At 35.3% G+C, this 26,967-nt stretch overlaps 1 protein-coding gene across 7 annotated transcripts in view; it reads right to left on the bottom strand.

The window, feature by feature from the left end:
- CDH18 (cadherin 18) overlaps positions 1-26,967 on the bottom strand; it is a 524,400-nt gene that overhangs the window by 169,906 nt on the left and 327,527 nt on the right. For all 7 annotated transcript variants that reach the window (XM_032117631.1, XM_032117579.1, XM_032117622.1 and 4 more), the window contains one exon: positions 5,808-6,288. In XM_032117631.1, coding sequence (XP_031973522.1) covers positions 5,808-6,035 — 228 coding nt within the window. In that variant the 5' untranslated portion in view covers positions 6,036-6,288. The remainder of the gene's footprint in view (positions 1-5,807; positions 6,289-26,967) is intronic.

Below are 26,967 nucleotides of genomic sequence, written 5' to 3'. Positions count from 1 at the left end.
TGACATATTAGGTTTAATGTAGCTGCTTTGACATAAAAGAGCCAGTTTCTTCTTGCTGCAATTTCATGTTAACTTAAGTTAAACAAGGTAGACACTTTATCCTGTGTCTTTGGACTAGGACTGAACTTCAATATGTTCATGCTTTTCTGTTTCTTTGGTTGGTCTGTCAAGTCAAAATGCCCCTGTCAGTGCTATGCTTCAGGAAACCTCAGATATAGCTGGACACACTGGAAAGACGTCAGACTAATCAGGCTGACGAAAGCTCTCTCTTCCCTTGAATCTGATTTTCCCCCAAATAACCTTTGAATATTTAGAGATTCCACTTAAAACCCAAAACCAAAAGTGTAAAGGTCCACAGCATTTTATGAGTTGTAGAATTCAAGTAGTGTGCCCTCAACATTTTAATGTGAAACCAAGTTGAATGAATGTAGGAGGCAGCAAAGTTTTCTGTGCAAAGAAAACTCAGGATAAAACAAGTAGGCATTTTTTATTTGGGGAAGCTTCTGGGCTGGCAACAACATTGAGTTATCTTTTTGGAAAAATTACCATAGAAAATGAGATGGCTAACATGATAAAAGACCATATAATGTTGTACTCTACTGATGTCAGGTTTATTCTTCATGTTGTTATTGCTTCTACACTTTCCCTAGGTATAGAAGAAAAATTATTTTATATAAATACATTATTTGTTAAACTAGCAACCTAAAAGATAGAAAGTGAGATGCATGTTATTTGAGAAGTTGCTTTTGTTGCTGATGCCACTTGTCTTCCTTCTTACAGAGGCATGAAAATGGCTAACAAATCATGTGCAAAATATTTAGACTATGTCATCTACACGTTCCTTTTAATTTTCTCTATTATAAAATACAACCCCTTTTTTATCAAAATAAATTTTTAACTATTTGCTTGTGTTAAAAATGCTGAAATACCTGATATACTTTATTTTATGTAAACCTCTATAACTGAATAAAAGTGTTGTAATTGTTAAACTCTACTTTTGTTTCTTCCTTGGCACTTATTCTAAAACATATATAATGTCCCCTTGCTGTCATTAAATCAGAGATGGAAAATTCTCTTGATATGATCAGGGAAGATTAGATTCACTATCTTGTATTAGAACTAACTTATTGCAATGATATGTCACATATTACTTTGAAAAAATAATTTCAAATAACAAGTCTGTTATGCTATATTTATGTTTTCAAGAATAAAATGATAAATTAAAAGAATTACTATCTTGTAAATCCAATACAACACCTGGGATTACCTTCCTAAGCTAACTTTCATTTCAAGTACAATCATTTCAAGACATAAGAAAGGTTGTTATTTTCTTCTTCCCTTTCCTGTATTCACACTCATTTCCAGCTGCTCCATACTTCCTTATCTCCTACATCAACATAATTCTGAAACTGTTTTTGCATTACAGGTAAAAATGTAAGAACTAAGTAAAGGGACACTCCCCAAATTAGGGAAGAAAAATGCAGGTGAAAACCAACACAGATCTGAATACTTGAACAGTCATTCCTATTTACTCTTCAGAGGACATCTGAAGTGGATTAAGAGGTATAGGTTTGGTATTTCAGAGATCCAAAGAGTCCACAGAGAAACTGTCAGTCTTGTGCATTATATTCCTCTGTTATTCAGTCAATAGCATGACTCACTGAGCCTCAAATCCACAGTGATCTTCCTTTTATCACTGCTTATTTACTTCTCTCTCTAAAGTAAAAAACACACTAAATGTGTAGTTATGACTTGCTTCCAGTGCAATTGATTTTTAGAAATATCCTTTTAAGAAGGAGCAGACCCTCTGGAGACAGAGGTGTGAAGGCTCAAAATGAAGAATGTTATGGACTGAAACATGCAGTCTGTTTCACTTTTTTCCTAAAATGCTTTATTTGCTATTTTTTCCAAAAGATGAGACATGAGTTATCTAACCTAAAAGCATGCAGAAAATGCAAGAGAAATGTAAATTATATCAGCCATAACAACTGAGAAATGTAAAATCTTGCAGTACTACAGCCCAATTTTTCTAGATTTCCTCAGGAAATCTTCATTCCTCTGAGCTGGTGCAGTAGGTGACCGATTCATCACCAGATCATAGTGCATTCACTAACCCTGCCCCTTTCTGCACTCATGGCTGTTATTTCATTAGAATAATTTACACCAGAGACACACAAAATACAGGAAGTCTCATGTAACTGAAAGCTTGGTCTGTGCATTCAAGTTACTTATCTGAGACAAGGATATTTAATCTTGTTTACTCAAATTGTTGCAGATTCTGCAGTGCAAACACACCCACACAGACACATACACACATACATACTTGCACCTGCAGATGAATAGTCTCTCTGAACTATCATTGCCAGATACCATTGATTATTCAGAAGTTTTCCAGAAACCCTCCCCAAATAATTGATAAATTTTGTAAAAGAAGTCACTGTGGTTTTAAATACTTTAAAGATACCTTTTTAAATACAAAACTATTTTTTTTTAGTTCTTTCATCAGTGAAACACACCCTGAAACACTGAAGACTTACCCAAGTGCAACAGCAGGGAACCAGTTCAATAATCCGAGAACCACAGATAATACTTAATATCTATAAAAGGATTATTTTTCATTTCTACCATAAGCCCATTTTTCCAGGACCTGTGTCTTGCCACGTTCCTAGAAAAACCTTGTGAGTATAGCTAATAGGGATTATTTTTAAGTCTTAATTAATTTTAAGATTTCAAGTCTCCAAATGACATTTTCTTAGAGAAAAGAAATAATGATTGAGGAATGGGGGCATGCTTGATGTTAAAATATAATGATAATTTGTTGTCCTAACATTGTCTGTATGATGATGGCAGTGAATTAATCCATCCTCTTGAGAGTCATTTCAGAGTAAGAATAAGAAAGCTTACCTTTTTCATTGCAGGCCTACCCTATTCTTGTCCTCACTGTGCATTTCCATGACAATGACTGTGATCATTGTAACAGTATTGTACATAATGACTCTGCTTTCTGTGATGTTACTCCCAAATTGGGTGTGAAAAATGTGAAAGGACAGATCTCAAATGGCAAAACTCTCACCAGTGAAGCAGAGTAGTCTACAGAATTAATAATTGACATAATTGACAGCATGCTGCCACCGAACAGAAGCCTGGAATTAAAGGGCACTGACTTCCTTTATAACTGAGGGGCTTTGAATGAAAATTACTTGTCAAATTAAGCGCATGTAAAATGAGACTTTGATGAGGTGTGTACGATTAAATGCAACATTAGTAAAACATCTATTTTTCTAAAATGTCTATTTTTCATGTTTAATGGCCACTACTGATACTTTGCTAATTACTAATATTATGACAGTCTCGCCCAGGCTTTCCTGCTTTTTTTTTAATTAAAAGTATATGCCTGAGCTAATATAATTGATCTTTTCTTCAAATCAGGTCATCAGAATCATCACAACAAATGGAAAATAGAGTACAGTTGCTTTTAAGTTCAACAAAGCTTTTGCAAAGATAAGCTTAGTAATGTTGTGAAGTACTCAGAGCAGAAAATCATGAGCACCAGAGGGAATTCTTTGAGGAAAAGGGGAGAAAAATTGGTAAGTGCAGAGGGAGAAATGTCCTCAAACAAGGCATGCAGTCACACTTTGACCATAAAGGACTGAAAGAAATTCTATTCATTGATCTCTGTAAATGTGGCATTAATAGAGTGGTCAGAGGATGAAAGGAAATACATAATAGTATCATAAGAACATAAAATTGAAAGGGACCATGCTTTAGCTCACTGAATCCAGGCCTCTGTTCTGGCATGCAATCATGTCTATAAATGCTCTCATAAAGACAAGTATGCTGTACCTTGAAACCTCTTCAGTTTTGTTTTCTCTCTTGTTAGTAGCCTCTTTCATAATCTGACTTATCCTTGTTTTCATTCTAAATTAACTAAATGTTAATTCTAAATTAACTCATCATCACCAAAACCTTATTTTTTCAAATAATATTGCAATCAACTTAAATAGCTTTTTTCATTGTGGTTTATTCTGAGGTGTATTTATAGAATATTATGTGCCCCCCTCTATAATTTGTGGGAAAAATTAAACAAACATATTTTATTCTCCATTACTATCCCAGCCATAATGTTCAATTCTTTCTGTACAGCTTCACATATAAATCCACTTTTCTTGGCCAAAACTAAGCAGAATAGGAAACTGTTTAACAATTTTCTCCACAATGGCTTCAGTGGCCTTTATCCCCGTTTTTTATATCTCAGCTTTTGCAGCTTAGTATCATATTCACCTTCTTTAAGGCATGACATTAGATCTGGTAACCAGATCTTTCTCTTCCTCTGTCACTTACAACAAATCATTAGTGTATAATAGAAATTCACTACATTTTTCTGTATTTCTGAGGTTTACTCTTTATTTCTATCCAAATAATATTCATAGTATCTAGCTCTTTCCCAACAATGTTTTGATTCTCTTGAATAGGTTTATATCAACAAGATTTTTGCAAAAATGTTTTTTCTATTCCAAACTCATTTATGAAAATGTTAATTGATGTAAAGTGGGTCTGAAGGCATATCTCCTCCTCCCCCAACCCATTTTAAAAGCTTCTCTTTCAGTGCAAACCACTACCTCCCTTTAGAAAGGTCCTTTCTCAGTTTACATTTCCTGCACATATCTCAGTAATTTTTAGCATTCTGAAATACTTAGTATTTTACTAAGGTAGGCTTAACATAATATTTTTTTCAGCCTTTGTGTTAACAGTATCTTAAATACAGTTGTTCCACTTCCTATTTTTAGTTCGAAAGATACTGTTCAAATTTGGAAGCCCTCACTACCAGACATCTGTGATTTCAGAAGCTACTGGTTTCCTTCCATATCTTTCTACAATATAATTTTCAGAATTCCCAATTTCACAGGAAACTAAAATGAAATAATTCCTTTTCCATGCCCTCTTCCCCATTAATCATCTTTCTTTAGCCCTCATATTCTGTGTATTTCTGTTTTCATTAAGGAAATTAAGACTCATGTAGATTATCTAATAAAAAAATTCTATCATAATGCGGCAAGACAGTCTTCAGGGAGAGAAAAACTTCCTCTGTCATATATCATGGATTAAAGCTATATGGAGAGTTTTGTGTTATTTAATGCAAAGTTAAAGCCCCAGCTCTACAGACAACATTACACATGATGAAACAGGCTTCAGCCGGCCAGGTTTCTGTTCAATTATATTAGTCTGAACTTTATATCTGAAGATCACTCCATATATCAAAACATAAATGCAGGGCTTGTTCTCCCAAACTTGTGAGGAACTCTAACAAGTAACACACCTTGTGCCTCCTTATATGAAAAAACCACAGAGGACTTCCTTTTGGAGGAGACCTTTTCCACCCTACACTCAGAGTGGAATGAACACCCTAGGGACCTTGCCTGCATTTGTAATATTCCCTGAAGCAGAACTGAATATAATTCTGAAATAGTCTGGAAAAGCCATTAGCAGTCACCTGGTGCATTTAGAGTTATGGAAACTAACGTAAAAGGATCAACTGCACTCACTCGGTGTTTAGCTGACCTCAGAAGAAAAACTGTTTTACCACATTTTAGTATCTTTATTCTATATACTTTTATTTATCTTTTTTATAATAAACACAGTATACGCAGGCAAGCAGCAAGTTCACTGTAAATACATGTAGCAATCCAAGAGGTGTCCTTTAAAAGACGAAGCGCCATCTAGGAGATAAATGGTTTCCGTCTTATCAATGCCACATTTCAGGGGATGGAAAAAAACAAACCAAAGCCAAAAGAAGACAATGGCCTTACCTTTCCTACATATTGAGGATCTGGTCCCATGTGTTCTTCTAAAACAAAGAACTGATTCCACACCCATCCACGCTTTGGACGATGATGCACTTCTGTTTCACCTTCTATGTGTTTGGTTTGATTTCTAGTCACCTTGATGGAGCCATGGTGAGCAGCTCCATAACACCTCTGCACGAAACAGAGACAAACTAGGACTGGGCAGATACAAGATGTACTTGTAATTCTCATTGTAGGATAAGCTTCCTGTTCAAGGTCTTCTTCCTCTTGTCTTTTTCAGCTGTAATCCTTCAATAAATTCCTGGGAGAGAAGGTGAAGTCTGGTTCAGAAATACAGTCCAAATTGGGTTTTTCTGCTTGTTCATGGTTTAGCTGCCCATTTGGGAAAGCTCAAATTATATTTACATTATGAAAAGATGACTGGAAAAACTGATATTTCTTCTGAGGTCTTCACAATAGAGTTCCACAGCTGACCATTTTCTATCTAATAGGAAAAGAAAAGAAAGCCACTTACTCATCACTAAAACCAGCAATTTTCAGGTTTCTGACCTTAGATTACACTCAAAGTTGTACTAAGCAGTCAGTCAAAAACTGTCATTGGAACTAAAATTTCTTTTCAATCCCTCCTGTAAAAGCGTTTCCTGATTGTTTATGTTAAAATACCGTAAGACTTAGCATGGCTCCTACAAGCTGTGAAAACATGTCGTTAAAACCCGGACGATTCAGAACAGTTCCTTTGGCTTTTACCTACAAATCATTGGCCTGGTCTGGCAGTAGAACAAAATCACTACTACTGTGTCATTAGCTAGTGATTGCTAAATCATTTCACATGAGCTTTTGATGTTCTATATAGCACACAGATGTCCAGCTTGATGAAAAATACCTAGTTTATAATTGGCTTTGAGAAAATGCCTCCAAAATGGGCTTTGAGAATTCTGAGTCAATACTAGAGCATACCGACAGGAAGCTTCAGTCAAAATGTGCATTTTCACACCTTGTGCTTTACATAAATTCCAAGCAATATCATTCTAGGACCTCATAAAATTATGTCATACTGACAGAAAGTTCATGTTGTTTAGATATCAGTACTATTCCCAGTGAAAATATTTTCTCAGTCACAAAAAGGAAAATGTAACCTTTTATACTACAATAGTAAAATGTGAATATGTGTGGAAGTTGATGTAGTGCTTAAAGCAAACTATCTTGAGAGTAAAATATTTCTTTAACCTTAGAGAAACAGTTACATTAAGATAACCATTTCTTTAGTTATCTAAAGATATCAAAGATCATCTCCATATCAGTCAGTCCATCAGGAATCTGAAAACATGCAACTGAATCTACAAAAATTGGAATCTTCCAATACTGATTTTCTTTGAGTATCATAGAGCCTTTACAAACTACATAAACAGAAACACAATTAAACTAATTTTGTTTCTAGGTTTCATGGAAACCCAGCAGAAGAAATTTGAAATCCATAAAGAAGAACTGAACAAGAATTTAGAAATCAGAGAAAAAAATCCTGCAGTGGAAGAAAATTTATTATCTGTCTTTTAGCTGCAATATTTTTTAACTTATGTTTCTCTCAAGTCCATAATAATAATGGAAGCCCAAACCTCTTAGCTGAGAACAATTCCTCACAGAACAATGGAAGAATACTTCAAGACTATTGCACCTGAGAAATAGACAGAAAGGACATATTTTCCATTGCTAATACTCAAACCGGCACAAGTACTCAGTTCAGGACATTGGGTTTTGCTGAAGTAAAGGAAGAACTTCAGTCTCTTGTAGTTGTGCAGGAGCTCAAAAAGAAACTCTGTATGGCATTTTCAACAGAAGAAAGAAAATTGTAGACATTTAGCATTATCCTACTTCTTGTTTCCACAGCACTGTAGTCTCCCCTCAATCCCTATGAAGTCCAATACACCATTCTCTTAAAATCCTGGCATTCCACCTCAGAACAGATTTATGCAACATGAAGAATTATTATTTCCTTTAAGTTCAAATGTGATTTAATAGGATTTTTTTTTTAACAGCTAAATGTTGTATGAAGTTAAGTTAGATCAGAGACACAATCCGGCCTTTCTGGGTCTCACATTGGTTTCTGAGTATATTATGCTTCTTTCTTAGTTTCCTTGCCTTTCTGCATTCTTTGCTGATTCTTGTTAGAAATATTTTTTTTACCTTGAGGCATGCAGTTTCCTTGCATAGATTTCTATATATACAGATGAGCTATTTAAATAGATTAGTCATCATTATACTTTAGATGTACATTAAAATTAAGCGGTACTTCAAAAAATATTAAGGCTTTAGTTTTATCCATTCAAGTATTATTTTTCTTCCCTTTGTTTCCATCCTGAGAAATGCCTGGGAGCCATTCATAAGACCACAAGCAGCAGGTAATAACTTAAAAATGGTGTATAAAGTGCAATGAAATTTCTCAGAATGGCACATTTAAAATGTATTTGAAATTATTACCTCTATACTTTCTTTTCCAAAAACTGTGGGGATAGTTGTGATGGAAAATTCTTGCCTCATAAAAAAGTATATATGAGAGCAGAAGATACCAACAAATCAAGATTTACTAACCAGAACTTTGCTTCCCTTTCAGAAGTCATCCATAGGAAAAAAAAGTAACCCACCAAGATGGAACCTGCAAACTGTGTTATGCCACAATCTGGCTCACATATGAGTGAGAGCAAATATTAATATTATGTGTATATACATTGATATAGATATATAGATGATAGAGATATAGATATAGAGATATAGATATAGATATAGATGATATAGATCGATATAGATATAGATATAGATATATAGATATGTGTGTATGTGTATATTATGCATAATATACATTTATATTCTAATATTAAAAATAAAATTCAAATATATTGGAACCAATAAGACAAAAACCACAGCAAAATATGAAGGGCTTCATCTTATAAAAGATCTGTTCATCTTAGCATTAACATTAACTAGGAGGCAATACATTTTTATTTAGTAAAACCGCTATTTTTTTAAATTCAATTAAGAGATTTACTTTTAAGCACCTGAACCCAAAATTAACGTTTTAAAATCCTTTTTTCTGAACAAATATACTTAGTAGTAGTAATAATAATAATAATAATAATAATAGTAACAATGACAACAGCAGGGAAAAGACATTACCATGACATCTACCTCCTGTTATAATCATGCTTAGAAGTTCTTGCCTTGAACTGTTCCTGAATTGTACGTGAAGCCTGGAGAATCATTTCCACTAAGACAAATTCAACAATTAGAAGAGGAAGGGTTTTAAGTGAAGATTCTTGGAAATGTTACACCTCTGGTAAACATCTTTAAAGCCAAAGCCTAATTAATGCTCAAACAAAGGTCCTTATTCAGCACTCTCCTACTAAAGGTCTAGAATAAGCATTTAATAAAAATCTGCCACCCACTCCAAAAGCAACTTCAAATCTACCTTGAAGATAGAAGAGTGTTTCTACAGGGGAAAGTTCAGATGGAAGGATCTCACATAGTTAACACAGAAGAGACAGTAAACAAAGAATAGAGAAGCGAACTCTGAACAGAGGAATAAAAAATAACTTTCTGAAATCCCTTGAATTGAAGCTAACATACTGAGATGTGCCTGCTCATTGCTCTTGTCTGCAGGTTCAGAGTAAGTGCCCTGATTTATGGTTTTTGTTATAAAGATGCATGCAACTGCAGAGTAGACTTGTGTTATAGCCATCTCCCGGGAGCCTTCATGAAAATGAGTTGTGTAGCTCAGGAGACTGTCAGAGTGAGTTAAAATTAAAATAAATAATTAAATAAGATGAGGTGGGAATGTTCCACCAGCATTGCTGGAAATTATTACAGCAGAGTAGTTACAGCTTCGTGTAAGGCACTATAATGAATTCCCAGGAAACCAACATGAGCACAGTGATACAGAATGTGTACGTATGCTTCACCACCATGAGGAGATGCATCCTTTGTAGTGGGTACTTGTCCTGAATCTCAGTGTCCCCTATCTTCCATCAAATTGGCCCATATTTGAATTATTCTGAATGATCGAGTTTTGCAAATGCACATTCAGCACAGTTCAACTTATCTTTTATCACATCTGTTTTCAGTCCCACAGTGACAGAGTGACAATTAGCTATGAAGCTTGCAATAAATTACATTGCTCATATATTTATGACTTCTCTCTGCCCTCTGCCTGGCAAATATCCTCTGATCAGAAAAAAAAATATTTGATTATCAAAATCTGAACAGTTTCAAATCAATATAATTGTTTATATATAAATAATCACCCAGAAAAATCTTACTTTCTGCATGCTTGCGTTTATCGTTTATTGCCAATGTTATATCTTTCAGCACTGCAGAAACAGTGGTGTATTTACCTGGACACCAAAGGCAGAATAATGCACTAGTATCAGAAAGGAAAATGGGATGTGATTTTTTGTTCTATCCTTTGAATAAGAGTTCGATAGATTGCCAAGAGAATACAGAGTATTCCTCAAGACCTCAGGTAACTGGCAGAAAAAAAGTGGTATTTCTAGGTAGATGAAGGAAAGCTGCTCATCTATAGTTGATCTCTATTCTCCTTTCCCAAGACTGGTACAGTTGAGTTATGGGAAGTTACAGGACAAACTGAAGCACCAGTTCTTCGCAGCCTATGTAAGAGAGACACAATATATAATTGTCTGTCTTCTACATAGGCTAGTCAATCTGACAGTAGTAGTGACAAAACTGTCTTGGAATGCATTTAAAACTGTATTACATGTTGCTGTCTTGCCTCTGTTGTTTTTAGTTGTAGCTATGTGTATGAGACTGAAAACTAAGAAAAAGATTATTAAGAAAATGCTCTTGAAATAATTTAATAGTGATTCCAATAACCACAAATGTTTTGACTAGAGTTCTATATTGACAGACTTTCTAGAAATAGGAAACTGAACTCTTTTTTTACTTCAGTAGCATAAGGAAATTTCCTTTAATTAGTAAGATAATTGCATGAGTTATCAAACTCCTAAATTATTGCTAAATTTATGTGTAGGTATATTACTATTCTGAAACATAGTCTTTATCACTCTGGAACTCGATCAGTTTCCCAAAGAAATGGAGAGAAAAGAGCATCTCCTCACCTCTTTAAACCAGCAATTCTACTTGTGGCTGTACTGTGTCAAGGGGTGTTATTTCTTGCACCACTCTTGTACATTTACACACAGCCTTTTGGTAAAGAGCACATCTAATCACCAAAACCTAAAAGGTGTCTATAGTAATCTAGTACCAACTGTTACTTTACGTACTAAATTGTTCTACATAAACTCCCCTTCTATAAGATAAATAGAAACAACCACAGGTGAAAAAATAAAGGCACCTCCATGAAAAATAAAGATTGTTCTTTCTTATAAGGCAACAGAAATTCTGTTGGGGGAAGAAAGGTGTGGATACAGGAATCCAAAAACCAACAAGCAATCAGACATTTTAAAAAAATAAATAGAATGAGAAAAAAATAGAAAAAGATACAAAAGACACACTGAGAAGCCGTTGGGAAACAAATCAAGACAGAGAAGCAGATTGGAAAGTTCAAGTGGAAACAGCGGAAGCAGTTAGAGAAGATGTAAAAAATCCACCAGTACAATGTCTATGAAATGTAAGAAATATATTTAATGCAGCTCAAGAGAAAGACAGCTGAATAAATAAAATATGAATTGGAAACAAAAATCATGGAAGAAAATTCTACAAAAAATATAGATTTCTGGGAATTGGTATGATGAAATTAGCAACGAAGTATAAATCTGGTATATCCATACCCAAAAAGCTCTTCTTCTAACTTCCACAGTCTCACATATAATTCACAGATCAAGCCAACTGCTAACACATTCGATATCAAAAAATTAAAAAATAGATACCATATAAAGATATAAAACAGTATAAGGAAAACTGTAGAGGCTTAATGATTACAGGTTGTTATGCAGTATGTGAAAAAGCTGTGATATTCTCAGATTCAATTTACAATCAGAGAAACACATTATACAAAATTAATTACTTAGATGAGTTCATCACTCTTGCTGACACTGCCTAAATGAAAATCAAGAAAAGGAAAAGAAATGCCCTCCTTTTTTGTTTTTTCTCCCCCCTTATCTCCTATCTACCTACAAGGAAAGGAACAGTTATAAAAAAAGCTCAAGAAGAATCAAAAAAAAGCAGTCATATCCTGGAATACTTTTAAAGAAAGGGAAATCCCACTTTTTTTGGCATTCTAAAACAACAAAAACAAAACAACAGACAAATCTTTCACGTGGGTAAGCAAGCTAGCTGGTCCTCTGAAAAGGAACTTACATAACAGAAGAACAATTTAGCATCACAGATGTGGGTTCTACATGCCCAAATGTTGTAGTTAGATAGCAAAAAAAACAGTGACTGCACAGGAAAAAATAAGTTTCTCTTCCCACTGGATCTTCCAAAGGTAACAGCAGCATTTAGCTGCAGAGTTAGCATTAAGTAATTTTAAATTATTTCAGATTGTAAAGTGTGATGGATTATTCAACACTATCCTGACTGACATAAATACATCAAATAATCCATACTTATGAGACTCCATTCCTCCTACTGGCTTGGATCTCCACAGACACAATGTCAGAAGCCTCCATTGTTGTTGCACCTAGGATGTAGCACCTAGGATTTCTTCCAAAAGTGTTCACAATCCAGGCTGTTTTTTAAAGTCTAAAACTGTCTCTTTTTCCAATTCTTCTTCCATTTGAGGCAGATATTATTTCCAAAGATTCCTTTTATGTTCAGTTATATATTTCATAAGGTCTATTGATATATTTTTCTAAACTAATATTTCTTGTTTTAGTTACTCAACTCCATAAAATTTCAGTAGCTGTGAAGTCACAGAAACCAATGAATTCTTGCTCTGTAAAGATCTCAGAAAATAAAGCTTAGTCATCTTTTTGGATTAACAACTGCTGAATAAGTAATTAGTTTTTAATTATTTCAATAGCTTTCAGAGGCCTAATTGAAACTTAGTGGGTTTGTTCATATTTGCATTATATTTTTGGTTTTAGACAGTTTGTACCTAAACCTTTAATACAGCACAAGTATAGACTCTTCTTTATTTCTAGCACATAAGCTTTGTCAGATCTTTTCCTTTATAAAAATATTATATTATGTTAATAATATCTGGAGACTGAAAAATGGAAGATTATAAGACCAGAGATGACTTTCCATTCAGCATGAACACACAAGTTTTCTAGGGCTTTTTTTTTTTTGTTCTTTTCAGATCTATTTTGTCAAGATGGAATAGAAAATTTCAAAACTTTCCTTTCAAATCCTAGCTGCAGCCCTAGCAATTAACCAGCAATGGATTGATTCAAGTCCTAGATAAAAGTTAATTTTCTTTTTTCTTTACTTTTATCTCCATTATAAGAGATACTTACACTATTCAGAGTCTAGACTGCCTGTAAACTTAATAAGCATTAAAAACTTACCTGGCTGGCTGGGACAGGTTGAATAATTTAAAGCTGGGGTCACAAAAGAAAATAGACATCATAGGAATAAGAGCTTTTGGAACTGTCATCACTGTCTACAACTTCCTCACAAGGGGAAGCAAAGGTGCAGACACTAATCTCTTCTCTCTGCTGACAAGTCACCCGAGAAAATGACATGTATTTGTGTCAGGGGAGGTTTAGGTTGGATGTTAGGAAAAGGATCTTCACCTAAGGGGTGGCTGGGCACTGGAACAGGCTCCCCAGAGAAGTGGTCACTGTATCAAGTCAGAATTCCAAAAATATTTGGACAATGCTCTCAGGCACATGGTGTGACACTTGGGGATGTCCTGTTGGACTTGGGGATGGCCAGGAGTTGGACTTTGATCATCCTTGTGGGTCCCTTCCAGCTCAAGATACTTTGTGATTCTATGGTTATTAATAGAAGAGGTGCCACATTACAGAGGAGGTATGAACTGCAGTTCAGATTTTATTATGAAGAAAGTTGTAAGGACAGCCTAGTAGCACCTGCAATTAAAAGAGCACAGAAATGCTGAACCAGTGCAAACAGTCCTGGCCAAACACCTCCCTGCCTGGATTAAAGGAGATTAGTCATGTGTTTTCTCTAGATGTGTTTCACTGGGAAAAAAAACCCCACTGGAATCCTACCTAACCGTACCATGAGGATGAACAAAGTGTAAAAAGCAGAAAGAGACTTAGAAGATAAATAGTCACCAGAAAAAAACATTCAAAAGGTTTTAGTGTTGTTTATGGCAAGGGAAACTCCTGAATATTTACTGGGCTAGCATCTGCTTTATCATTCTTTTTTTTAAAAAATAAAATAGACTGCCAAGACTGTTGTGTACCAAGGTCTTAAAATAGCAGATTTAATAGTTCAAGGAATTTATAAAAATCAATGTGCACTCATGATCAGGGTACTTTCTTCTGCTACTGTGCGAAGCTTATCACTAAACACAAGCTTTAATGGATTTCTTAATGGAGAGCATCCACTGAAGCACCACTCACAAAGAGTGAAAACCAGCCACATTACAGCTAGGTGACTAATCCAGCACCTTATATGGCCAGGGAGATTCATACTGAACAGTCCAAATAAAGGATTCTAGGCACACTGACTCCCAATGTGACACTAAAATTAAAAAAAACCAAAACAACCCCTCTAACTATTTTTTTAAAATAGAGTATTCAAAGAAGAATGGTTTTGTTAAAATCAACAACAACAATAAAACTTAAAAAAAAATTGGGCAGGGTTCTAGCCCTTTTTATATACAAAACCATTCAATTTTTACATACAAACCATTAATGCTTCATAACAAAACCCTATCTGCCCTTGAAATTCCCATCAGAAGAGGGATTATCACTGCCAGACTACAAACAGATGGGATACACAGGATCCTCACCTGCACTGTCATGCTGAAAATATATTGGAACCACTATGCAATCGAAGTTTTATTATCATAGCAGGATTTTTAAAACTGTATCTAATTGATGCTTTGTTTAGATGATATGCAAGATGAGCAGTGTTCTGTTATGGTGCCTTTTACAATAAATGCGAGTAGTTAATTTTAGAGATGACTTAAGGCTCCTTGATTTTTGAAAAAATGTTGAAGATTGTTATTAGAAGACATTCTTATATTTATAAATATATACAGGAAATTATTAAACACTACACACTAATTATTAAACACTAACACCCTGTTGACCAAAGACATTTTATGAGAGGTAAATGCATTAAGAAACATGATATTTCTTGAACAAGGGGGGATCTGAAAAGTTTGCAAATAAGACTGAAAAAATTCTTAATCTGCAAACAGCACTGCATGTACACAGGCAATTAATGCTACAATGGACAGATAATGTAAACATGGCATTAAAACAAGATTAAGGGATTCAGTGCCATCCTCAGCTGGCATACAAAACTATTTTGTCTATGATAAGCAGGGATATGGAAACTATCCGTTAAGAGAAATGAAAAGACATAGCCAACGACTGAAGAAATATTTTTGCAACTATACCCATATGCTTTGCATAGAGACTGACTGTCAGAAGCACAACACAATAACAACACAATTAGTCAGATAAAATCCAACCACTGTTTCTGTAAATATAATTGCACACACAGTCATGCTAGCCATTACCTGCTGTGAAAGGAACAACTATGAAAGACAGAGAGATGATTCATTAATCTAACTCATGTCTTTCTCTTTTCTTCAACCAGAGAGCAATACATCTACATTTATATCTGGGGTCCATGTAGCTAGTCAAAGGTAATACAGATATGCAAGGCATACAAAGGTCCTTTTGTATTCCCAAAGCAGCAGAGGCTTTTCTTCTGTGCTATTTCTCTTCCCAAGGAACTTGCTAGCCAAATAAAGATCTCACTGATTTCTTGAGTCATTCCTCCCATATATTAAGGTCAGGTCATCCAACCAGGAAACAAAATGAATACATGAGACTGATGAGCAATTACTTAGTTTAAATAGAAAGAAATTTCAACAGCCCACTTGTGTATAATCCACAGGTACTGCTTGTCCTAAAAAATTATTTCTCAAAAATGAATAGCCAGAGCTCTTCTGAGCAGTAACATCCCATTGACTGGCAAAAAATAAACAAAGGGAACAGAGATCTAATGCAGATGTCTGAGGCTTCAGAAGCAGTTAAAGACAAACCTCTTGTTCTTTGCTAGCAGTTAAGCACTGTACTTGAAAGCCCTTAAAATCATGTACTCTATGAATTATATTAGTGTTACAGAAATTTTAACAATGTATAATAAACATTTCTTGTGTTTCTAGGCTGCACACAACTGTTCAGCTGCAGAGAAATTTGTTGCCTGGGTTAGGCTAACTGAACAGGTGTTCAAAAAACACAAAATATGGCAAAACAACAGGCTACAGAGAAGTTAGAGACAGAGCCATGAGGAATGGCTCAATTTCACAGAGACCCGCAAGAGAAGCAGCTGAATTCCGCAGATCATTCCAGAAACATATGGGGGCTCTCTTATAGAGTCGAGTCTTGCAAGGTCCACACCACCAAGATGACTACCTGAGTACTACTCTTCAAAGCTGAGACTACCTAGGTAATGCTACCAGATATACTGAGCTTGGGTGTATTTGTGGAAAAACTAAGACAAATAAGGAAAAGGTAATTATGGGCAATGATTTTCACATCACACTTTAACTCAGATCACCTTAAGTCTTTGATTTGTGACATTACTTTGGCCAAACATACTATAATCACTGTTAACCACACAGCCTTGCTGCTCTGATGTCTCCACATAGATATGCATATGTATGTGTGTACTAATGTGTGCTAAATTTCTACAAGCTCCCATCTTTCAGTAGTTGCACTGGTCTGTTTAAATTTCTAACTAAATGTTCCCTGATTGATTACTTTTTGCTCAATTTTCCATTTTCATTGCTCAAAATTATGGAAACAAAAAAAAAGAAAAGAAAAAAAATGAAACTCCACAACCAAAAAACCCAATCATTAAAAACTCTTTATAGGCGCTATTAATAAATTTCAGTTCAACAAGTGAACTCAAACTTCTTTAATCTTAATAATCTGAATATGAGGAAGAACTTTATTGTGTGGGTGACTGAGCACTGGAATGGATTGCTGTGGAGGCTGTGGACCCTCCCTCCATGGAGATATTTAAGAACCATCTGGACACAATCCCATGCAATGTGCTCTAGGATGACCCTGCTTGAGCTGGGAGGCTGGACCAGATGACCCACTGTGGTTCCTTCCAACCTGACCCAGTCTGTGGTTATGTAATCTTGCATTTTTTCTATCAGAAAGTGAAAATTCTCTTGTACGCATGCTGATTTGCATTGCATATGTATATGCATATTTTTTTCTCTCTTTAAGGGGAGGGAAATCCATAAACAGGATGAGTGGAATGATTTTTCTATCTCAAGAAACTGTGCATTACACAACATGGTATTTGCAAAACAGGTAAAAGTAACTATAAAAATAACAGCGTACTTGTTAAATAACAGAGTCCAGTTACCAGTGGAAGTCAGTACTGACATAAGGAAGATGGTGACCTTTTTTTGTGTTGTTCAGATTATTTGATACCTTGTTTTATTCCAAAATCGATGCATATTGTCACCAGTTTTATTCTCAGGAATGCAAAAGGACATCAAAACAACAACAAAAAAATTAAACTCTTTAAATTCTGATTCGTGTATCAGTACCTTTGACCACATAATATTTCATTGTATTAATTAATGAATGTTGGTATATTACAGTAATTTTTAGGAAATTAGTTTTGTGCTAATACTAAAACACAAAAAGCCATGTTCATTCTCACCTTTTCAGGGCAGAAATACATATTTCCATGCTTTTATTTCAGATTGTTCTTTACTGTTTTTCCTAAGCTTCTTTTCTGAGGCAGAGAGCCTGTTCTTCATTCCAGCCAAGGCAGATTTTTATAACTTTTATGTTACTCCTCCATTCTTTTTGTCTAGGTATAAATCACCTCAATTCTTCCTTGAAAAGTACTCTGTTATTCTAGAATAGTGATTTTTAATTTAAACCAAAGTCAAACCTTACTAATGGTCTTAAGATTAATTTGAGTTTCATACAGTGAACAATCTTCACATACTAGTTTGTTTTAAGACTTAAATAGCAAAATGTGTCAAGTACACCAATCCCACTGAATTGCCACAGACTTTCTATAAGTAAATTTTTTGCATTCTTGTGAAAATTTTAGCTTTCGTTCTCATCCTAGCAACTTCCCAGGAACAGATAAACAGGTAGATAAACTGAGAGTTAATGTTCAAGCCATAACACCAGAAAATCCTCAGAAACAGAAGGGGAAGAAGAATCTAGGTTAATCAGTAGGATCATCTCTTATGTTCTGATAGAGCAAACAAAAAAAGACTTACTTAACTTTAGGCCTATTAATGAAAAGCTCATTCACATTAATTGGATTGTCTGACTAAAACTAAGCTTAAAGTGGAACTTTTTAAAGATCATGTAATTGGTGTTTTAATGGTGCTAGAAGAACAGCTTCTATAGACAGATGATATTATATCTACGAATGCACCAGGCAAACTTAAGAATGCAGAATTCAAGTTTCAAAATATGTTTGTCTTCCATTATCACAGTAATATTTAATGACAAGTGAAACCTTGTAAGATCATTTTGATATTCATAAATAAAAGGCATGACATGTTATACTAGACTTTCTACTGTGGGTTGAAGATCTTCAAGAAATCATTCACAGTGTGCTTAATAGAAATAAAAAGGACTCTTTGCATCCAGAGAGAGCCTCGGACTGTAACTTACGTGTTTTCTGGAGTTTAGCTTTGTTTCTGCAAGCGATCAGGATGAGGTTTAGCACTCATTGAGCATCACTAAAAGAGCACCAAAGAACTGAAGGAAGGACCAGCAAAATTGCACTCTCACTTTAAGTGGGAAAGCATTTCACAGCAAGGATGAATTTCTAAAACTCATATCTCAGTCTCATTTTGAACCTCATTTAACAGTGTTTATCCTATTTTCAGAGGTTTTTTTAAAGCAAGTCATGAAAATGGTAGACTGATACCTAAATAAATATGAAAACTATCTTTGGACAAGTTGTAATAAGTTATTCTACTTATGCAAGTAGTCATTCAACTGAGTTACTAGAGAGAGAATAATTTAATGAGTGATAGAACAATGAAAAATAAATTTTAAAGTACAACAGCTTCCAGGTTTTGTTTTGTTTTATTTAATGAGGCTTGGAATATATACTATGAAAGCAATAAAGACAAATAATAACTAAAATTGTGTACCTATAATTTCATTTGTAACCTCCTACTTTTGATTAAAGTAAATAAGTATTTCACTGTTAAGGGTGCATAAATTTCCACATAGTCTAGCACAGAACTACTGTTACTAGATATAGATTGTGCTGCTTGTGAGACTACTAGCTAAACCTCATCAGCCTTTGAGAATAAAAAGGAGGCAGTTATCAACAACCAACAACCTTCAGCATAAAACAGATCATTATCAAAAAAATGCGATAAAACTACACACAGTGATTAGTAAAGTTTAAAAATCTAATAAAAAGTTCTTAGAAACAAAACTAATATTCAAGTTTTAAAGTTACAGCAAGTTGTATGATGATGATGGTATGTGGCAGGTGGTTTCATAAAAAAATGCAGCTTTGTTCTGCTCCTTGAAGAGAGATGTCACCTCAGAAAAAAACCCAACAAAAAACCAACAAGAAAATATTTTACTGCAGTTTCTCCAATGAGGAGAAATAGGATGGGGTTTGGGATGGAACACAGTTGCTATACAAGCTCTTATTCCATCAGCCATCACTTGGGGTTAAAGATCAGCTTTGTGACAAACCTGTCAGAGCAGTCCCTTAGTCTCCTATTTGCTGAGTTGCCTTAGCCTCATGTGCAAACAATTTCTCTGTGAAGAAGAGGCCTAAATCTTCCTTACTGCTGTAAAATCTGCATCAGATCATGGATCTTTTACTCTTGGAAAATCATGGGGAAAGAACTGAAATTCATCAAACTGCAGTCTTACCTTCTACAAATGTTTTGAATCATAATCAATTATGTTGATCAGTTTGGACTCCACATTTCAAATTAATAAAAACTGTGTTGTGTGGTTATTTTTTAGATTTTACATTTCAAAATCTGAATTTATATTTTCTTTAGAAACATAGAAAGTGCAGTTGAATTACATAATATATATATAATAAAAAGAAAAAGGACAAAAAAGAAATAAGGGGAAAAACGTAATCAGGAACCCAAAACGCTTCCAACATGATTTCTTGATACTTATATTTCCAGTTATTCTGTCTGCAAATGGGAAATACATATCAGAGCAATTACTTTTTGTGAACAGCATCTCTCCAGCTCTGACAGCAAAGGACTGAACTCGGGCTGCACAGAATGACCAGGCATTTGGGCTAAAGTGCCAATGGCTGCCTGCACTGTGCTCAGACACTACATGTACACTCACTCCCATGTAAGCTAATTTTCTAGGAACTCATCCCAGTGTATTTGCCCTATACCAGGGATATTGCCAATCACTGATGTCCCTCTGTAAAAAAAGGTCAAAACCAGACCAACGTGTTATCAAGAGGCAGAGTTCAACCCTGGTCATTTCAGCATGTATTCAAACAAATGTCTGAGAAATACGGCCTGCTATGAGGAAACAAGGGTTTTAATGCATGAACAAGGGTATTTGGTATGTAGTTTTCCCATTTAAAATTAGATTATTAAAGGAAAAAATATATACTATATGTACACTGTAAGATGCCCTTAACACACCTTGAATAGTAAATCATTCAAATGTGCAATCTTCATAGACTATCAAAAGCAACAATTAACTTATTTTAGCTAATAGATAAAAACAAACGCAAAGCATTGATAAGTCTCAATAATACTTCGCCCACAACACTACCTAGCCATAATTTCTTCTAGAAAATATCCTATGAATTTTTGCTATACCCTTCAAGTCTCTTGCCTTATACACGTGAAAGAAAGCCAATTCTCTAATGTCAGTAACTAAATTTTGCCAAAAAACACAATTATATAGCTAAACATAATAATCTCATGGATTGCAGTGGGGTTTTCTCCCCTCCTTCATCCTCTGCCCTTCACTATTTTTATTATGTGGACTGTAACAAATCAAAATAATATTTTTTTAATGCAACTAGGTTACATACACACACTATGTTATTCTAAACACAAGCATTCTAAATACAGGGAAAAAAATCTCTCTGCAGTTCTAAAATTCCCTTTCTACTGCACATCTATCTTCTCTTGATAGCAGAGATAAAAAAACCAAAACACTTCTTCATAACCAGTATTTTAGAATAAAGAAGTTATAGACAGTGGAGTTCCATTTCATCTACTACAGTTGCTTTTAGCAATAGCATTATGAAAGTAATGCACCAGAGACCACACTTTTTTCTAATTCATTTTTCACTGAATTTTCATCAGGGAGCAAGGAAATGGGACTCCAGGGAAGCTGACTACATGCTCTAGTCGGAAGAGACAGCCTACAAGACACGAATCCTTCGATATGTACCAAAATAAATGATTGAAAGCAAACAATTTATGAGTTGTATTCCTATTTCAACACTCAACCATAAAATCCTATGCATCAAAAATTTATGTGCCAGAATAACATCAACCACCAGAAAAACATCAAAATACAAAAAACCCAGCTCATTTTAATTTATCAGTATTTCTTAAACAAACACAGTAACAGCTATGTACTACTGATATCAATATACTCCCACTTTGCATGACTACAGAGCATCAGAACAACTGTTCATCACTGACTGAACACTCTCAGTAGTCATGAACCTTCTCATAGGCACAGACAAGGCCTCAAATAGCTAATGTCAAAGTAATCAGTCTTTATCCCTGACAAACTCGCTCATATGTGTTGCAGTTGTGTTCTGAAAAATAGTCTTTCTGGAAATACAGGAGAAAGCATCCTACAGGTCCATAACACAAGTACTTTGTCCCATCTCTTCAATTAAATTCTTTAATAAGAGAAAAATTAGTGCCAAGTTCATAGAAAAAGCCTTAGGTAGCAACCGTTCTGATCCTGCTAGACAGGGCAAGATTTTTACTAGTAGCCTAAGATCAGAATGTTGCTTCTGAAAATAAAATCATCAGCTATTTATTGGTCCCAAACTCAAGTAAAGGTATTATAAGTCTTGCAATATTCATGTTTCTCTCCAACATCTTACTCAAAGCATTTGGTTTCACTTCTAAGATACTTGCAATTCAATGATTGCTGTCTACCACATAGCCTTGACATTGATTACTAACACAGTATTGTATCTACCTCCCCATGACAACTTGTTTTCAGATAGTTTCTCAAGCCATATTTCTATAAGCCACAACAGATGTCCTATAATATCACAGTTATTCCTTCAATATGTAATATTTATTTAAAAACCAAACAAAACAAACCACCTATTGTTCCATTACAATTCCACAACCCTTCAAGTTTGTGTAATTTATCAATTTTCTCACTTATTCAGTTCCTCCCTTCCTCTCTAGAAAACCAGTGTTCATTACTCAGGAGCTGAAGTTAGCTTCCATCCAAAACCCAAGGAGACAGCAGAGGAAGGTGTGCAGTCCCTCAGAGGCAGAAGTACTGAATCTATATTTTGTGGAGAGAGGAAGGTTATGGCTAGGCACAGATTACTTCCTCCAGCATTTCAAAACTATTGAAATTTGTGGTCCAGTTCCTCTGGTTTTCTTCTCATTTCCTGCCATCTCACTTCAATCTAGCTCCGTTAACAGACAGAAAACCCTGCATCTTTTTGGCTGAGTCAGTCTTTCTCTGGCTATTGTGCTGCAACTAGCTTCCCAAGAAAATGAATGAACATCAGACATGGTACAAAAATGAGGGAAGAAAGATAGCTGAGAGCCATACATCTACTAGCGATGAACAAGCAGATGGATTTGACTGGGTCTAATCTGCATCCGAGGTACATCCACATTAAAAAATCATACTCCATGCTCCTTCCAGCTAATTCTATTTAGTTCTATTCCACTAAAACATGACATTGTTCTTTTGCTTCCCTACACTGCTGCTTGCTGCTCTAAAAGGATCAATATTCTGTGTATTCAAAAAGATGCAGAGAGCAGCTTGTTCCACTGTCGGGGAGATCTTATGGCATTCTCCTGCCCTGCACTTGTGTATAAAAAAAAAAGACACTAGAGTATGTTAAAGTCATGTTTATGTTCCCTAAGCTAACAAAAGTACAACCTAATATTATGAACTTCTGCCTCAGCTGCTTTAATATTTTCAACCGCGTGAAAACAAAAATTTCATTTTAAACTAATTTGTTGAAGTAATCAAGTTTATAAGATATTGTATATCAGGTGCAGAGTTTAAATATTTTTCTTGTATGGCTGTCCTCGAACAACAGCTTAAGTGCTTAAGACACTTAAAATATGTCTAAACACTTCTAAGGCCAAGCTTTGTACTTTAGTGTTGCAGCTCAGCTTCTCACATCCAAATCTATCCTTCTAAGATTCATTATTATATAGTGCTTTTTGATGCAGAGATATTTTCTGCTGCGGAAATTGAAAGCAGTTAGCACCTGCATTTTGAAATTGAAATTTTAATTTGACGTGAATCAAAAAAGCATTAGAATTAACAGACAAGCATGCCGTAAACAAAGCTGACAGTCATTTTTAGTATAAAACAGGGCAGTGTTTTTAATAGCCTGCAAGTACTGTCGACAGGCATGTCTTAATTCAATTAGTTCCAACTTTCCAAGGGCAGAGTTGTGTGCACACATCCAAACTGCGTTTTCTAATTTTGGAGACTTTCTATATTGAATATTTAAAACTACTTAGTATCCGAATCAATTTACTAGAATGTCACTTAATGTTAACTTTTTAGTTTTGGCTTCCTAGAATTTAAATTGTATACCTCAACACTGCTCATGACCTGATCCATAATTATATCCAAGCAGATCTCTTGGCCTTCTTTGAAGTATTTCAAAGCAGTTATACTTCTATGTGTGCACATTTTTGTATGCTCTCAGTATTATAAAAGTTTCATGCCAATCCATGTGCATATCCTATTTACTTCTGTGGCTAAAATAGCAGGTAAAACTGGCACTTACTGTTCAGTGCTTACAGGGCACTTCTCCACCCCTCTTTTTCCAAATGATTTGCCAAATTAAACCTACTGCCTCTTTAGCTGCTGGGAAACAAAAACAAAAAACCCACACACATGTCAGAATTCAAGGAACTGAGGGAGAGGGCATTTTACTAAAAAAATCCATTCGAGGAAAAATAAAGAGCAGTGTAGTGGTGGTATTAACACTTAAACTTTTTCTCATAACAGCTAACAAGAATTTCTGAACAAGAAATCCCTTCGCAGGGGTGGTGCGGTAGGGCATAAAATTAACATCTTTAGACAGAAAGAAGGAAAAACAATACCAGAAACAATTATATTAAAAATATAAAAATAAACATAAAACCAGCTCAATTGTTTGTCTTTTTACCAAACTGTGAACCATCAATAGTCCAACAATGAATTAAATTTTTCTAATGCCTTCTCCACAGGTCTACTGTATTAAAAGATTAGTCAAGGTTTGTCTACCACCAACTTAGTATAATTTTTTTTTTATTTTCAAACACAAATGCTTATCATTCAATACAGAATTAAGCTTTTTTGAAAAAGCTTTTTTAAAATATATTAATTTTTTAATATAAAATTTTCCACTATATGCATTTTTCCACTGGAGAAAATGAAATTAAAAAAAAAGGTAACTATAAGAAATATATTTTCTGAAGTACCTGAAAGCTGCTGATTGCTTAGCATTCCCCAAAGGTATCAGTAAGCAAAGCAGTGCTAATATTGGCGATTCAACAGAGTTATTAATAACTGCAATTCTAGCACAAATAAAATGTGCTGGAATTATTCCCATAACACTAGTGTGATGAAGCACCTACAATTTACAGTAAGCCTCATTTACAAGACACCACATAGCACCTTAAAAAATTAAAGTTTAAATAGTCCTTTCAAGCCAATGTATATTAGAGATGCCACTGTGTTGAACACAATTCTATTTCACAAAGTGTGCAAAACTCATCATGACTAAAACATGAAATAGGAACAGTTTGCTTTCTAAAAGTCAGCATCCTTCTCATACCCCTTGTCAAGACCAGAGACAGCTTTTAAATGAGCACCACCAGATACAAAATGGTTTTCCATTCACAGCAGCTGGTGGCGATATTGAGAGACAATATGAGGAGCCCTGTTGCACTACGCACTCATTCCTTGCACACTGCTAGGAGACGGCCCCTGTACTGCATAGGTGGAAATGTATTAAGAATGTATTTTTGAAGAGTAACCTTCCTGGAATGAAAATGGCTATTATTTCCGTGTTACTAACAGGAAAGGGAGGCATACCAAATTTCTTGGGGTAAAACCTACTTGCAAGCACCATTCAGATAAAATGAGATCTGAACAATATCTGCCCATTCTACTCGAGTAACTTTGTGCAGGACAGAAACACAGATGCGCTGCTACTAAATTTATATCCTTGCAAGTCTACAATTACATTTTTATCGAGACAATAATTTTTTACTTATTTTTCATTGAGAGTAATATTTTTTTCAAATTTCTGTTACTCACGTTTATATTCTTGCGCTGCAGGAAACGTAAAGCTAAAGATGAGAGATCCTGTAAAAAAAAAAAAAAAGCCTCTTTTCGGAAGATAGAGTACTTAATCAAGTGCTTAATTAATCTGCCTTCCTCACCTCTTTCAATTTAATGTCATCATTCTCATCTCCAGAATGACACCTGCCAGTACAGCTGTTTTACTTGGGATTTTTGTGTGTGCTCAAGCCCTGCAGAATGAACACAGAGCTGGAGTCAGGAGACAATGGAGGGGCACAAACCAGGATATTATTGGGGTTATTTCATGCTCTGATTCCCAAGGCTAATTCAGGAAAAAATATTATTGCTACAATATTGCAGAAGAGACCTGGGAAGAAATGTCAAGGAATAGAAAGGGCAAAACACTTTCCTATCAAGTTTTTTAGAAGTCCTGGAGTGATAAAGGAGAAGGAAACTGCAAATGACCAACAGAAAAGCAGAAGAGGCAAAGCAAGGCCATGGGGCTAGCAACCGCTTTTGCCATTAGCTCACAGGGAAAAGCACAAAGGAGAGCTGCTGCAAGACTCCTGTCTTCTATTGTACATAACATAGGGTGATTATAAGAAAGGTGGTGACAATCTTTCACTAGGGCCTATTGAAATAGGACAAGGGATCATGATTTTGAACTGAAAGAAGGTAGATTTAGACTGGATGCAAGGAAGAAGCTTTTTACAATGACATGGTAAAATGCTGGAACAGGTTGCCCAGAGAGGCTGTGGATGCCCCATCGCTGCAAACATTCGAGGTCAGGTTGGATGGGACTGAGCAACCTGATTTAATTGAAGATACCCCTGCTCATTGCATGGAAGTTGGACTAGATGACCGTTAAAGATTCTTTCTAACCCAAACCATTCTATGATTTTATGATTCTATGATCACTGTGGAAGCCACTGTTTATCCTTAAGGAAACACTTAACTAAGGAACTGGTTCAGGAAATGAAAAAAAAAAAAAAAGAGTCGTCAAGGAGATCAGTATCATATGAAGCAGTAAGACATTAGATTAGCTCAACTGATTTAGAAGGCCAAGACAAATTGTCTGAATGTTAAACTGTAAAAGAGCAATCTGAAAAGACTCTTTGGCATTTTGTTACTTTCTTCTTGTTTTTTATCACCAAACGATGAGAACAGAGTGGGCTAAGCAATCTGCCCAATAGAGCCATGTTGGGGTCTCCTCCCCCGCTGTGTAGCCCTGGGAGAGGGGCCCTGAGGGGACAGACACGGGGTTTCCCTGCCCCTGCTCAGCCTCGTTCCCATTGGTTGGTTTGTGTTCCCTGCGCGGGCAGAAGGACCCTTGGTCCCGTGACTGGAACAGTTCCTCGGCAGATCCTGGCCATGAGGCTGGAGAAATAGACATCTCTCTGAAACAGCTATCAAGAATCTGTCTGTCCATATATATTTCCTTTCCACGGGACTCCTGGTTTGATATATGCGTGTTACAGTAATCCCCACTGTAACAGAGCCAAGCTCTTAATCTCCAGTGGCTGGACCTCAGCCACCTACATATCTGCCACCTTCTG

Source organism: Corvus moneduloides, chromosome 1 (genome assembly GCF_009650955.1).
Source record: "Corvus moneduloides isolate bCorMon1 chromosome 1, bCorMon1.pri, whole genome shotgun sequence".
Classification (NCBI taxonomy): domain Eukaryota; kingdom Metazoa; phylum Chordata; class Aves; order Passeriformes; family Corvidae; genus Corvus; species Corvus moneduloides.
The sequence above is the reverse complement of the archived record's forward strand: the minus strand, read 5'-3'. Positions and strand labels throughout refer to the sequence as shown.